General features: G+C 29.5%; 2 protein-coding genes across 8 annotated transcripts; one reads left to right on the top strand and one right to left on the bottom strand.

The window, feature by feature from the left end:
• Positions 1-1,482: 1,482 nt before the first annotated feature.
• Positions 1,483-9,387, bottom strand: LOC143910893 (1,5-anhydro-D-fructose reductase-like). 2 transcript variants are annotated; one of them, XM_077429516.1, is made up of 6 exons: positions 9,064-9,387; positions 4,014-4,194; positions 3,739-3,926; positions 2,818-3,065; positions 2,261-2,411; positions 1,483-2,181 (listed from the first exon to the last, which is right to left on the bottom strand). In XM_077429516.1, the coding sequence occupies exons 1-6, from the start codon at positions 9,130-9,132 to the stop codon at positions 2,044-2,046; spliced, it is 975 nt and encodes a 324-aa protein (XP_077285642.1). In that variant the 5' UTR covers positions 9,133-9,387; the 3' UTR covers positions 1,483-2,043. The 2 variants fall into 2 exon arrangements, with proteins under 2 accessions (XP_077285642.1, XP_077285643.1); XM_077429517.1 differs by having other exon boundaries at positions 1,489-2,181; positions 2,824-3,065; positions 9,064-9,191.
• On the top strand, positions 9,092-14,620 carry LOC143910891 (N-acetylneuraminate lyase-like). Of its 6 annotated transcripts, none has more exons than XM_077429513.1 (7): positions 9,092-9,249; positions 12,170-12,299; positions 13,012-13,157; positions 13,231-13,399; positions 13,472-13,617; positions 13,722-13,899; positions 13,985-14,565. In XM_077429513.1, exons 2-7 carry the CDS (start codon positions 12,170-12,172, stop codon positions 14,134-14,136), a joined length of 921 nt encoding a protein of 306 aa, XP_077285639.1. In that variant the 5' UTR covers positions 9,092-9,249; the 3' UTR covers positions 14,137-14,565. The 6 variants fall into 6 exon arrangements, with proteins under 6 accessions (XP_077285639.1, XP_077285635.1, XP_077285636.1 ...); XM_077429509.1 differs by having other exon boundaries at positions 9,198-9,446; XM_077429510.1 differs by lacking the exon at positions 9,092-9,249 and adding an exon at positions 11,210-11,333.
• The last annotated feature ends 376 nt before the right edge of the window (positions 14,621-14,996 follow it).

Below are 14,996 nucleotides of genomic sequence, written 5' to 3'. Positions count from 1 at the left end.
TCCACTCGTCTCTGTTTTGCAGGTGTTGATGTAAGTAGTTTTTTTAACACACTGTAGGCTTTTTTTTATAAATACTGATGCACATTCTGATTGATTGACTAGAAAGCTTTATTACCTGTGTTATTTTTGATAATAGTTCTTGAGGTGGTGATATATTAACATGAAATATTTTTTAATAATTTTGAGTTTTTATTTTGTGATTTTTACTGTTAATTCGCGGGGTGGTTTCATCAGTCAAAATCAAGTTGAGAATTATTTTCGCGACAAGTGCTTGAAGTTGGCAGATCAAAATGTATACATTCAAGTACTGGCGGCTAAAGAGTCCCTTAACCGATATTTAATGTTTTTGTATTATACTTATTATAATAGAAAACCCGAATATAGCATAAAACATTACCAATTTTCAAACTTTGTAATCGATTTTAAACTTCATACAAAACTATTCTTACATTTCACTAACGCTGTAAAGCCTTGCTTAAATGAAACAGAATATTTAAATTTGCTAGATTATCAATATTTTTTTGAGTTTCTTGGTAGAGTCTTAGACGATAGAGGTTATGAAATAGAAAATGTTGGTTTTTTTATCTACACCGGTGGAATGGAATGTTTAGAAAATAAAAAAGAAATTATATTCACATGCATCAATGAATTCTTAGAGAGACAAATACCAAAGGAATTAGCTTGGTTGGATTATTTTCTTGACTTTGCGACTCAGTTGGACCGCTGTCAAAATTTTAATAAAGTAGTAAAGTGTACTTCAAACGCCATTCAAAATTGTACAAATCAAAATCCTTATGATGTAACAATTGACTTATTGAAGAATAATATTTCCTGTTATTCGCAACCTCAAAGTTATATGGGAAAGAATTGGTGAAAAAAATTGAACATTTTTATGTATGTAATTTAAAATATCCGCAATATGCATTAAAATCTAAGTAAATTTTTTCATTTATGTTTATATGCACATAACTGAAAAATTGTATCTCTTGTACATACAATGTATAATAAATACGATATAGCTAAACAACAAATATTATATAATATATCAAAATAATATTTAGAAATATTTAATATGTATGTACATATGTAAAAATGTTGATAATTTTGTGTATTCAAATCCAGTTTTTAATTTAGGCACGGTTTATTTAGACCTCAGAATTTTGGAAGGAATCAGAATTATTTGAAAGTTTTTGTTTCTAACTTTCATCCGCCCGAACAATGCTAATATCCATTGTATAAAGATAAATTTATGTTTGTTTGATTGTCCCACTGTGCAACTGTATATTTTTGAATTTGGAACCACTAAATTTAGTAAAATATGTCTTCTAATTTAGACTATAGACTGTTTTTGGACCGCAACGGAAAACATGGTCAAAAGAGAAATCATTTTTTTTCATGCACCTGAGCAACGCCAGGTACTTTTGTTATTTATCACATTGAAAAATTTATTTGAAAACTTTTTTACCAATAAAAATACTCAAATAATAAGGTAATACAATAATTATAAAATATTTTATTGTACAGAAAATTTATAAAAAAAGAGCAACTCAATCATACTTTTATTTAGAAATAGAAATTACATGTACTAAATGTTGTATTATAAAACAATTCTATTGTATAAATTAGTAAAATTTTGTCAACAAATAGCATATTAAAGTATATACAGCATATGTATGTATGTGTGTACATGTTTACATATGTACCAATATATGTACATAAACATATGTAAGTATGAATATAGTTATAATATTTAATAAATGAATGTGCCTTTTGCAGTAAAATATCAAAGTTTGGTGTATTTATAATATACATGAATGTAAATAATATTTTCTTATATACTAATTATGCAATATTAACATATATTATATCCAATGAGTCTTTCAGATGCAATAATTCGTGCGAAAAATAATAATATGAAAGGCATATATATCATTATTTAGTTTTCAAAGGTATCTAAATTAAATGACCAGCAAAAAATGAAGTTAATAATATAACTTCTGAAAGACTCAAAATTTATTAAAAATTATGATTGACGAAATTTGACTAAAATGGAAATTCAGGATGTTTGTTGAGTCCTTTGAAGAAAGCAAAATCACATACTCGACCATCTTCTCCCAAATCTAAATTGTCCACTTTTGTAATATCCTCTGGAGATAATTCGAAATCGAATATGTCGATGTTCTAAAAAATTATATCAAAAACGTATTTATGTTTAAACATATTTGTAAAATAATTATTATTTGAAAAAAAGATTACTTACTTGTTTCATTCTTTCTTGATTAGTACTTTTCGGTATGGCTGCAATTCCCCGTTGGACAATATGGCGAAGCAAAATTTGTCCGGCACTTTTTCCATATTTTTTTGCTATCTCCAATATCACTGGGTTGCTCAAAAGATCGGGAAAATCTCGGCTGCAATAGTGAAATTCAAAAAAACAAATCAAAAATACATAAAATATGAAAAAAGTTTACAGAACTATACCAAATACAATTGACATTATAAATTACTTTTTCACTTCTAGTTGCATATAAAACACTTGGAATGTGTTCGTATTTTAACCATAGTTAGTAAAATACAGATTACTTTTAGTTGTTGTCTAAATACATACATGTATGTACATATGTACATATATTTAAATTCAGTACACATGAAGTTTGTAATACACAATATTTAATTTAAATACATTTAAAATATATGCAGTGATATACGTTTTACTAATATACGTACATACATAACACTTTTAATAACATAGAAAGTATACACACAGAACAGTTGAAAATTTTTTTTAAATATTTGGTTTATTATAATATTACTCACTCGAACCCTAATTTTTTCATAAACGAAGTTATTCCTCGGGATCCCAATGGAGAATATGCTGTTATAGTTATGTTACGCTGCTTACAGAATTCAACTAACGGCCTTTGTTGAAAGTAAACATGAAGCTCCACTTGAAGATTTGAAGGTTTAACACGTGCATTGTCACAAATGCGCTTGATCTGTCGTTCATTGAAATTCGAAAGACCAATTGCTTTCGCTAATCCTTCATCCTGTAGTTTTTCCATCTCCTATTAAACGATAAAAATAATTAAATTATGTTTATATAATATATATATATATATATATATATATATATATATATATATATATATATATATATATATATATATATATATACATACATATATATACATATATGTACATACCATATATACTTACACACTATGGTATTTAAAATAATGGTTTAATTATATTAAGTCATAATCGAACTAATTGTAAACTAAATTTTTAGGACATAGTCGAAATAAATCTACTTATACAGTGCATAAATAGAAAGCTTGTATATCTTATCAAGAATGATTCAAACCTGATTTTAATCTATTTATTCAATAGTTTCAAATATTCCTGAAATTCACACTAATACAATTATAAATTCCGATTGACTGTTTCCTGTCAGCAAATATCAAGCTTTATTTGACTCATTTATAGTAATGGTTTGATACAAAATTGAAACCAATATCCTTCCTATACAACAAATATACATATATGTTTATCTATTCTAACTTTATATAACGTTATCCCGATAAAGAAACGAGAAACCACTGGATGTATATATATATGTATACCTTTCCCAAAATGTAAAACATTTGTTTTACAATGAGGTATTTTTATCCTTGAAATTGAGTATAATATCTGTACATTTAATAATGTTCTTTAGTAAAAAAAAGGACTTATACAAACCCTCCATATTGCTATATGATCGGTGTTAATGTCGACTAAGAATTCTCCATCTTCATTAGTTGGATGCAGATTTCCTTCCACATACTTAAAAGCAAACGGTGTATGAATTAAATAAAGATCTAAATATTCCAATTGAAGAGCATCCAATGATTGGGTAAAAAACTTTCGCACCAAACACGGATGATTTCCTAAAGAAAATGATTTAATTTTGGTCATTGTTGATTCTATCTTTTGGTGAATAATATTAATAATAAAGCTTAGTAATGTGCACTCACCGCTCGGTGGAAGTTTTGTAACCACAAATAAGTCTTCTCTCTTTAATCTACCCGAATCTAACCACTGTTTGAGAACTTTTCCAATTACGGCTTCGTTCTCGTATACAAGTGCAGTGTCTATGTGACGATAACCACATTCCAAGGCGTTGTTCAAAGCGCTCTCCAATTCTTCATCTGTTGCCTGAAATTCATGTAAAAATATATTTAAGCTTGAAATAACGAAACAAAATAAAATAAATATGTACTAGAATGGTTTCTAAGAGGTTATATTATCCATACATATGTACATCTACATACATACATATATATAAAATAAGCATGGAAGAAAGAAAGAGTGAAAGACAGATAAATTATATAAAATACATAAAGAATTAAAAAGGGTTACATTCAGTAGTAATATGGTCAATAACGCAACCAGGATTTGGAAAAAGCTAAAAATTTTTATACATTGTTTTTGGTCTTAAAAATATTTATTTCTAATTTTATTTTGTAATGATAAAATAAAATAAAGCAATGTCGTGAAATGGTTAAAACGGCTATGCCCCATCATAATTACGTCTATGATAAAAATAACCCACAAAATTACCTAACAGGTATAAATAATTAAATAACCGCAAATAGTCGGACCTCAAACGAAAAACTAGCATATAAAAAAACAGGTAAATAAGAATGATTTTCATGGTCAGTTTTTTGTTATTTTTTTTGCTAGTCTAAATAAGATGATAGGTTGAAAAATATCATTAAAAATAAGAATGTAATTCTTAGTTTTGAAAAAATATATAATATTATCATTATAACCATCCCATAGCCTTACGAAATTTAACTTATTTACTACCTTCCACATATGTATGTACCATCACTTGCTACATAGAAAAATACATACTTAATATATAAAGATTATCGGATATTATTTTAACATATTTATCTGGTAACCTGCGCTCATCATTATTTTCTTAATTTGAATGTGATGTATGTTTGGAATATTAATCTACTCTCTTCCATTTGGGCCTCGCTGTGATTTTATTTTATTTTACTTTTCCTTTTTCTTTCTCCTTATGTATATTTTTAGGTGCTATTTTTTTTTGTTCGTTGTGAAACTAACAATAGGATTTTATTTATTTGATTTTTACACCTTTGTTTATTTATTCTCTTTTTTGTGTATTATTTTAGTTTTTTTTTTTCATTTTATCATGTTTTTCTGCCTTTGCATTTTTGCTTTTTATTTTTGTTTTTCTTTATCAAATGTAGGCCATTGTGGCGCATTAGGTTCTTCCTGTAATGCCACAATGGTCCACAACTAACTATAAAATAAAAATAAAATAACTAAAAACTGGCACTGACATAAAACTAACTAGTCATGGCTGCCGTTGGATTCGTGACATTTTCATTTACAGGTACATATGTACATATGTACATACACATATAAATAAAAAAATATTTTATATTTTGTTATTGTTTTTTTAATTCGGGAGCGATTAAAAATAACAAGGTTTCTAATTTTGAAGTCAGTAGGTTGAAACAGCCAATTTGTTCCCAGTAATGCAATAATGTTTTCCATTGCATTTGCACAATGGCTGCAATCGGGCAGACACGAAAGCTGTTTCCCCGCACATTTTGATATTAAATCGTGCTCGATTGTTTCGCGCCTGACACACTTCTGTGCCGATTAATTTGCCAATATTTGCATTGAAAACCTCGTGCCGGTTATTGAGTTTAGCGAGACGAAAACGGCCTTGCATTGTGGTGCATAATCACCCGGAAAAGTTACAAAAAATATAAATACCGAAGTAAAATGCACGAAGTTAATCAAGCGTAGTAAAATTTTCAGCGGGCATGATCAGTATAGACTCATAGAATGTACAAAAATTGTGGCATGTTTCATTTAAAATCGAAATTGTACATTAGGTGAATTGATAGCTGAAGGTTTAAACTTTAAATAATAATAAAAGGGAAAACGTTGCAACGATCACGTTCCGCATTGTGCACACTGTTGGTTTCCGATCTTGCGATTTTATCCGCATGATCGTTCAGTTTTAAATCGATTGCCATAATGTACAGTATTTTTTTTTACTCAACCGTTAATAAGCATGGCTTAAATCCGAAAATCAATGAATCATTAACAATTAAAAACAAGAAGTGAGGAGGATGAATGATTCGTTGCGTAGAAATTAGTATTCGGTGTTGAATTAAAGTTAGTGGATGATTAAAGCGATTTGGGGGTCTTGTTCCCAAATATTTTTTTTATTTTAAACGGCACATAGACAATATTTGTTTGCGGGCCACAAAAATGCTGGGATTCTTACTACGAGTTAGTAATCCTTTCTAGAGTGCGTTGGTGCTTAAAATTATTTATGAATCTCTAGTACGTAGCATTCTATAATTTTCACATATGTAGATATATGTATATATGTATAATTGATACAATCAAACAATTGCATTTAAAAAAAGTTTCCAAATTTATACCTTTCACTGTGAACATAAAGATGAAACAATAATTTAGTAAAAATGAGAAAATCACATGTTGCGCAATAATTTTATGCATATGGGTTAATTAACAGTGAAAAAACACAATTTTTCCTGTGAAATTAAAACGGCACGCCATTAATGACATTTGTCGAGTTAAAATTATGCTTTAATAGATTATTACGTGTCGTGATAATCAGAGCAGAAAATTTATAATCATATTTTGACTAAATTTACATATTATACATACGTACATACATATTTGAAGGAATCGATATATTACGCTGAAAGATAATATAAATATACATAACATTGTGTCTCTTTTTTACCAATTTATACATAAGTAAATCATTCTTATTAAAGGTTTTATAAATTTATAACATTCAAAATACTAAATTTTAATTAAACGCGGAAGTGACTGACGCAATAAAAACTGTAATTTCTTCATGCAATTCAATTCTTTTGATCGATACTCAACTTACACTTTTTTAGCTTTGGTTTTTTTTTTTGCATTAATTAACCAACATCACAAGTCACGTTCTCCACAAGTACAAGGACAATGCGATAAACATATTATAAAATTTATAAATTTATAATGTATTGGTAATTAGTTCAATGTGTTGATGAATACATTTTTAATAAGCAATTCAACATGCATATAAAAATCGTATTAAATTTAAAAATGGATAAATTTGAAAATGGTTCAATTTATTAATTCCACAATTACTATTGACCAACTTTTAAATTCGAAAGCATCTACAGCTACAAGAATCTGAAAACACGAAAAAGGAAAAAAAACATATTTACAAGCATATTTTAACATTCCTAACTGTTTCGCTCAATCAAAAGCGCGTATGAGTGAAATGTTTAATTGACGTGCACGACTTTACTTAAAATTTGTTCGAAAAAAAATATATTTTCAAAAAGTTTTAATTTAAATAAAATAATCATACGGTTTTATATCTTTAACCAATATTTTATATCTAAAAATTTTAATAATCAAAAACAAATACCGAATTTATTTTTTGTAGGTTGTTGACCGCTGTTCACATCAATGTCAAATTTACAAAAAATATACCCACATTTATGCAGAGATTTATCGAATTGAAATTTACATTCATGTGTATAAAAAATTGGATACATTGGTTTATTTTTGCATAATTGTTTTATAATCAAATTGGGGTAATCAGTACCTAATTATGTTTACCTCATAATAAGATTATAAGCATTGTGATCGTATAAGTATAAAACCCAAGTAAATAAAAAAAATTGTAAACAAAAATTGAGTTCAGATAAAAGGCATATACTTAAGAAAACTCTTAACGACTTTTACTTTCAAAATAATCATGGGAACATGAAAAAAAAGACGATTTTCTGAAAATAGCGCTTCCCTCATACAAACAATCATTGGGAGCGCGGCGCGCCATGTGGGGACTGGGGGGAATGGGGGAATGGGGACTTTCTAGCGAAACGGCAAATTTGAATTCTCGGTAATCAGTCAAAAATTAACATAATCGACCCAAATAAGATTCAATGAGTGAGTATTGAGTGTATATATTTTTAAAATAGTAAAAAAATCTAAACTATTATTAAAAAAAACCTACTTTTTCTAAATTTTTGTTGAGATAAATCGATTGTTGAGATAAATCGTTTTTACATGTGGAAAATATTACTTTAGAAAAAAAATTGTCATCATGTTCAGTCATCAAAATTTAACTGGCTTTCACGCCTCGTTAAATTTGGTTTCTTTATTCGAATACAAAAATATATATACACAAGAGTAAAAGAGAACCCTCAGTTACACATGAAAAAAAACGAGATGCAAATATGTCGAACAATGAGAGAGGTAGAATATTTTGAGTGATTGAACGTGTCAAAACGTACGGGTACGGCGATACTCTGTGGTGCCCATTTTGCTCTGGACGTACGGGTACGGGGATACTCCTCAAAGGGGTATTGATTTTTTTTTTGTGTATTTGTATTTATAATGTATATTTTGTTTGTATTTATAATGTATCCTATGTACATCAAAATAAATGGACTCACCAACAATCAAGTGCTTCTTTCATTTTTAAAAAAGAGTGATCTGAATTATTTCTCAAACTCTTTTATCATTTTTTTTACATGTACATGTACATTTTATATGTACATGTTTATTGAACTCGGTAATTCCCAAAATATTCATATACTAATGACTAAATAATACTGATAAGCTTCACTATACATACATATAACACAAAAATCTATTTTACAATACCTAATATCAATTAAATACATCACACGGCTTAAGCGAGTACAACACATTTTAACACAATCACAATTTAAAATATTTGTCCAAATACTTTCTACCAATCAACGACGAGGTCGCGTATTTCCACCAATCAGCACACACGCATAGCTATTGTTGTGGCCAATAAACATAGAACGCACAATTTTTGAAATGCATCGCACATGGGACATTTCAAATTCTACAGAAAAGGGTTGTCACAAAATTGTACAACCAAACTCAAATGTAGAAGATGAACGAAATCAATCATTGTTATTATTATTATGAATGTATGTATGCGAACGAGGAATGAGAGCTCACCTGCCAAGTGCCGAAACCCAGGGCTGGCATAGCGGCTCCGGTCGGCAAGTTGACGTTAATTTTGGACATTGTTGCGGTGTGTAGGCGTCTAGATTGGGTGAATGGTTCTGTTCTGACAACAAGTTGTGCGTTCTGTGACCGGCGAGTGACTGTATTCGACCACGTTGACCCACCTACAAGTATACGGTACACCTGCTAGAGCCGCTGGGCGCTGACCCCCAAACCGCACGCCTCTCACCACACCACCAGCCACCATTACACATTACTTATATAGCATAGCGCAGCCCTGTCACTGTCCTATGCTTTCATTATCAATTGGACATTCTTTGACGAGGCAAATTTCGATAGTGAACGAATTGTTCGACTCACACTTGAACACTATTGTATGTATAACCTTGTACAACTGTACTGTTATCTAAAATGAAAGGATTGGAATATGTATGTACTTTTGCAAGGGTTGTCATGGGTCTACCTCACGGGCCCGAATGTGAAACGCCTGAAAACGCAAATATCGGAAGGCAAAGATCGAAAATCGAAAGATCTTAAGTCGAAAGATATTTCTATTGGTGTTTTATATTGTTTATATGTAGGTAGGTAGGTAGTTTTTACCTTTTTTTTCATATTATACAATTAAATATAAATATATTTAAAAGGTATTTGAAAAAAATTCAACCACGTGCGGATCGAACACATAACCAACGACACATTTCTTTTTTTTTTGTTATATAACTTAATATGCCAACACCCATGTGATGATATTTCATCGGGTAAAACACTAGTATATAATATTTTTGTACTTTTTTTTTCGAGAAAATATGGGGGAACCACGGTCCAAAAAAGGTTGAGAAACGCTGATCTAGTCCATAATTTTACAACCAATATATCCAACAGGTTTTCAGAAACCATTTGATTCAATATTAAGATTGCATAAAAGATTTGGGCATCAGCAATGTGTTTATTGAGTTATTCTGGTAATAAGTTATTTTTGAGAAAAGTTAAATAGCAATGTGTTTCAATGGATGATCTGAAGCTTGAATTTTCACTCAATCATTCGGTTCGGTGATTACTGATCACAAAGTCACTAAAATCTCTATAACGGAACATCTGGCAGCCGAAAAGTCCATCATACTAACGATAAATATCATAAGAACGAGAACTTGTGTACCAAATATTGCGTATTCGCGATTTTAATGACAAAAATTATCTTTGTGACCACCGCAATGTGACTAATAATCCAATTACCAATCATTCATAACCACCGAAACTTGTGCTGTGATCATTTATGTATATACAGCTCTATATTTGGTCCGCTGTAGGGCTCACTATGTAAAACATTTTCATGTGTTTTGTATATGCATACACAAACTCGACGATGAAATACGCCGAAAAAGTTGGGAAAACGATTCTTGAGATTTTGCAAATTGGTGGATCGAGGTAGACCAATAACGATCATATTTTATGATAAATTTGGACCCAATAAGAAACCCATTGAACATTATCCATTAAAGCTAGATTTCCAGGGATGTTTAGACATTATGCAATTTAACAATCTAAGATTTATAACTTTTTATCTAATTTCATGTCATCTATGCCTGTCTATAGTACTAAGATTATTGGAATATGTGTATATGTACATATACATAACTGTAAAAAAACTGTTCACTCATAACTCAAACCAGAGTGAACCAACAAAAATCATTATGATATTCGAATTCAGTAGGTTTAACTTAGTGAAGATTGATTAGTTTTCACTCTGGTATTTTTTTTTACAAACCTCCTTTACGTTTCACATGGTTTGTCTTAATGAGACTAAAGTAAAATATTTTTAAATTTTACGTACACCTCATAAAATATTTAATTAAACAAAAAAATATTTAAAACGTAATATTGAAATTAATATTTAGTATAAATAATAATATAGGATAAATTCGAATTTTATTAATTGTACATATTTTGTATTATGCTTCGTTTCTGCCAATCATGACGTCTTTATTGAATTAGACAGTAACTGCAATCGATGGGCATTTCAAGGTCCTAAAAACGAAACGGTATTGATTTTTTCAAACGAAACACGTAAACCTAACAATGAAATCGATGAAAAGTATAAAATATGCAGTTTAATTTGGATTATTCTTGAAAACATCAACAAAAAGTAACGTTGATTTGGTTAATGCACATCATCGATATCTAAAATATATCAAGTAATCAACTAAAGAATGAATTAAAAATATTTACAAATGAATACGACCTCGCAAAATAAAAAAAAGGCTGTGACGTAACAATAATCACTGGAAACAAGTTATTCGTTTTTAATTGCTCACAACTACATACATACATACATTGAAATATTGCTTTAATTGTACATTTCCATTACATAAAAATAAATAGAAATGCCCCAAGTTGTTTTTTATCACTAGATCAAATAAAAAAAAAATCACCACAAAATAATATCCCATTATATGTCTAAATGTCAGTTTATAAGTGTTTTTAAGTTGATAGTATCTTATTCAAATAATGTTATCACTGTGATAACTCCTTAGGTGTCACTTTCAAAATCAGGGGTGAATTGAAGCTCAATACGAGAATTCTCAGAAACTGAATTTTTGAACAATGAATAAACACTAATTATAATTAATAAATCCTAACTATAATTTAATGAACATTAATTATTGCTTATTTATTATTTTAGTTTATAAACTATAAACTTCTTTTACTGTCACATTCAAATGTTACAATAAAAAGAAATAATTTCTGTACTATAATTTTCTGTCAATTACAAATACGTGGTAAAACTTATAATACACAGAAAAAAATTTAAATTATACACATATACATATGCAGGTATAATGAGAATGTCATACGCCACTGTTACATATCAACAAGTAAAACTTTTTACTTTTAAGTTATGTGTAATTAGTTTTCACCATTGCTTTGCAACAATCACACTGTAAACGTAATTATTAAAATTAATCCAACATTTAAGCTTCCAATTAATTCTGCTAAAATTTCATAACTAACATATACATACAAACTGGTGTTCTTTAAACTAAAATTTTCTTTTAAAATCAAGATAAGAAAATATAATCAAATGTATACAAAATTCTAGATGAACTTCACATTCCGCGGCCTTATGTGTCCGGTGTTTACACCATTTAAACCCGACTTTTCTTTAAATCTGGAGAAAATACCGGAGTACGCACTCTATTTGAAAGAAAACAATGTTCATGGTATATTAGGTAAGTTGCAATCAAATATATTTGTGAATATTGGCTTCAAACATCTAAAATATGTAACATATCCCAGTGCTTAATATATGTACACATATAGACATGGTTTTTGCATTAAGAGGGCTGGACACCAGCGCCTTGTCCATACAAACGTATTAGACTTCTTCCTTCCTCAATTATGGCACAAGAGAAATTATGTTTTAATATGCTATGGATATCCACCATTGGGTTGCATCTATCGTTTTATCTTTTTGATTAGTTATTTTTTATAGGAGCTAGGAGCCGCCAAACATCAATAAAATCGCCTCTTTTTTACACCCACGAAAAGAGTTCAGCGTGCTTATTTAACGGTCGATTTAAAAAAAATACGCGTATAGTTGCACAGAAAATATCTTTCTCATACCGATGATGAAATTTTTTTAAAAATTGGTCCAGTTTCGGAGGAGAAAATAGGAGAATACGAAACCTCGATGGTTTTTAACAATGATAGCTTCCGAGTCTTTTTTGTACAATATAATTACGAAATTTAATAACACAATAATTGTAAATGTAATATTGCTGTGCCGTCGTTAGTTTCCTTACATTTCAAACCGTTCCAAAATGTTACTTACATATATGTCGAAGCTCTTCAGTAGAAACACATCATTAACAAGAAATATTAGCATAAAAATATCAGTTTTTGTAATTATTTAAAACACGAGCTATTTATTATATTGCATAGTGAACGGTACCAGTGGAGAAGGTTATTCAATGAACGTTGAAGAAAGAAAACTCGTAGCTGAAGCCTGGATCAAAGAAGCTAAAAAATATAACATGCACATGATGTTGCAAGTCGGAGGAGCGCCATTACCTGACGTCATAACTTTAGTGTGTTGAATAAAATCTAACTGCACTTATTATTTTGTATTCAAAATTTGATCACTGCCTTCTTGAACGATAGGCGAAACATGCGGAAGAACTCAAAGTTGATTCCATATTGACACTACCAGAACTATACATCAAACCGACCAATACAAATGACTTGGTGGATTATTTGGAAATTGTGAGTAAAGCTGCTCCCAACACGCCGCTACTTTATTATCACATCCCAATGTTCACTAGTGAGACATGTAAGTGCAACAACGATTGCTAAAATTTCAAATATTATTTTATATATTCAAATATATTTTATATGATTTCAGTGAGTATGTCAGAATTAATAACGGAAGCAAAAAAATCTGTGAAAACCTTCAAGGGAATTAAGTTCACGTCTAATAATCTAACAGAAGGGAAAGCCGCTTTTTTGGCGAGCGGCAACGATTGTGTTGTATTTCTGGGGGCTGACTCTGTAATTACACATATATTAAATACAAATTAAATAATTCAATAAAAATTATGAACAATGTTGCATTTCAACTCAATATTAAACACTGAATGGTTATTTATATTTAGGTACTTCTTGATGCGTTCATCCTCGGATTTGATTCCAGTATAGGAACAACATTCAATATGTCGAATCTAGGATTCGATATCATGGAACTGATGAAAAGGAAAGACAACACTAAAATGACAGAAGCTCGTGAATGCCAAGAAAAACTAAGTGCAGTAATAACCACTATTTCTCAACATGGTACATTTTATACAAAAATAAAGAAAATATATTTATAAGTATTATGTATGATTTATTTTTTTACTATAACATTTATTTATTTAAGGCAACTGGGTGCAAACAATGAAAGCAGCAATGGGTTTACTCACAAAGATAGACGTGGGGCAACCTAGGCCTCCTTTAAAAAGTCTAACTCGGGCCCAAATTAAAGAAATATCTAATGGGCTGGTAAAATTAGGCCTCAAAGTGAATATATAATGATAATATATGTACACATGTGTAGAGGTACTAGTAAAGAATATCTCTACTATACGTATATAAATAAGCCTTGTAAAAATGTACATGCATTGTATGTACGATTTTGGGAACCAATAATTTTATAGATTTGTACAAGATAAATAAACGTTGATTATACCATTACAGAAAAACAATTTTAATTTATCTTATATATTTCACGATAAAACAAATTCATTTATAATTTAACTTGTGGCAGTAGTACTAGCCAGTACTTTTGATCAATTAACTATAATACTACATATATTTTGTATCTGCTAGCATTTTTATATTATAATCCTACAATACAAATATAAAGCACATGATAGATATGATTGTTAATCATGGCAATATTGTAGTATGTATCTCTTATTTTATATAAACATATAAAATCTTATTACACATGGTGTATGGTACTCACTTTTTCGACTGCGATTTTTATACAAATATATTGCTCGACTTATTCGATAAAATTTGTATAATATTCAATTGATAAAACCATTCCAAATGTGAGCGGACAATAATCTAACAGTTATTTTACAAATCGAATGTCAATATCCTCGATGTTGGTAAATCAGGTTTTAAACATATACTGGATATTCACTGCCGGTATATAGAGAAATAGATCGAGAATAAAATAAACTTTCGACAATCATAACTAGAGATTGGCGTCTGAGGGTGCCACTATAAAATAACAATAAACACAAAGCAGGAGAACAACAAAAAAATGCTGAACCTTAGTAATTGACAATAGTGAACCATTTTTTGTGCATAAAAGCATCCTCGGCCGCCGATCTCTGATCATAACACATCTTTGACACTGGTTAAAAAAGTAACAGCAAGAG

Source organism: Arctopsyche grandis, chromosome 4 (assembly GCF_051622035.1).
Source record: "Arctopsyche grandis isolate Sample6627 chromosome 4, ASM5162203v2, whole genome shotgun sequence".
Taxonomy (NCBI): domain Eukaryota; kingdom Metazoa; phylum Arthropoda; class Insecta; order Trichoptera; family Hydropsychidae; genus Arctopsyche; species Arctopsyche grandis.
This window is presented reverse-complemented; position numbering and strand designations above follow the sequence as displayed.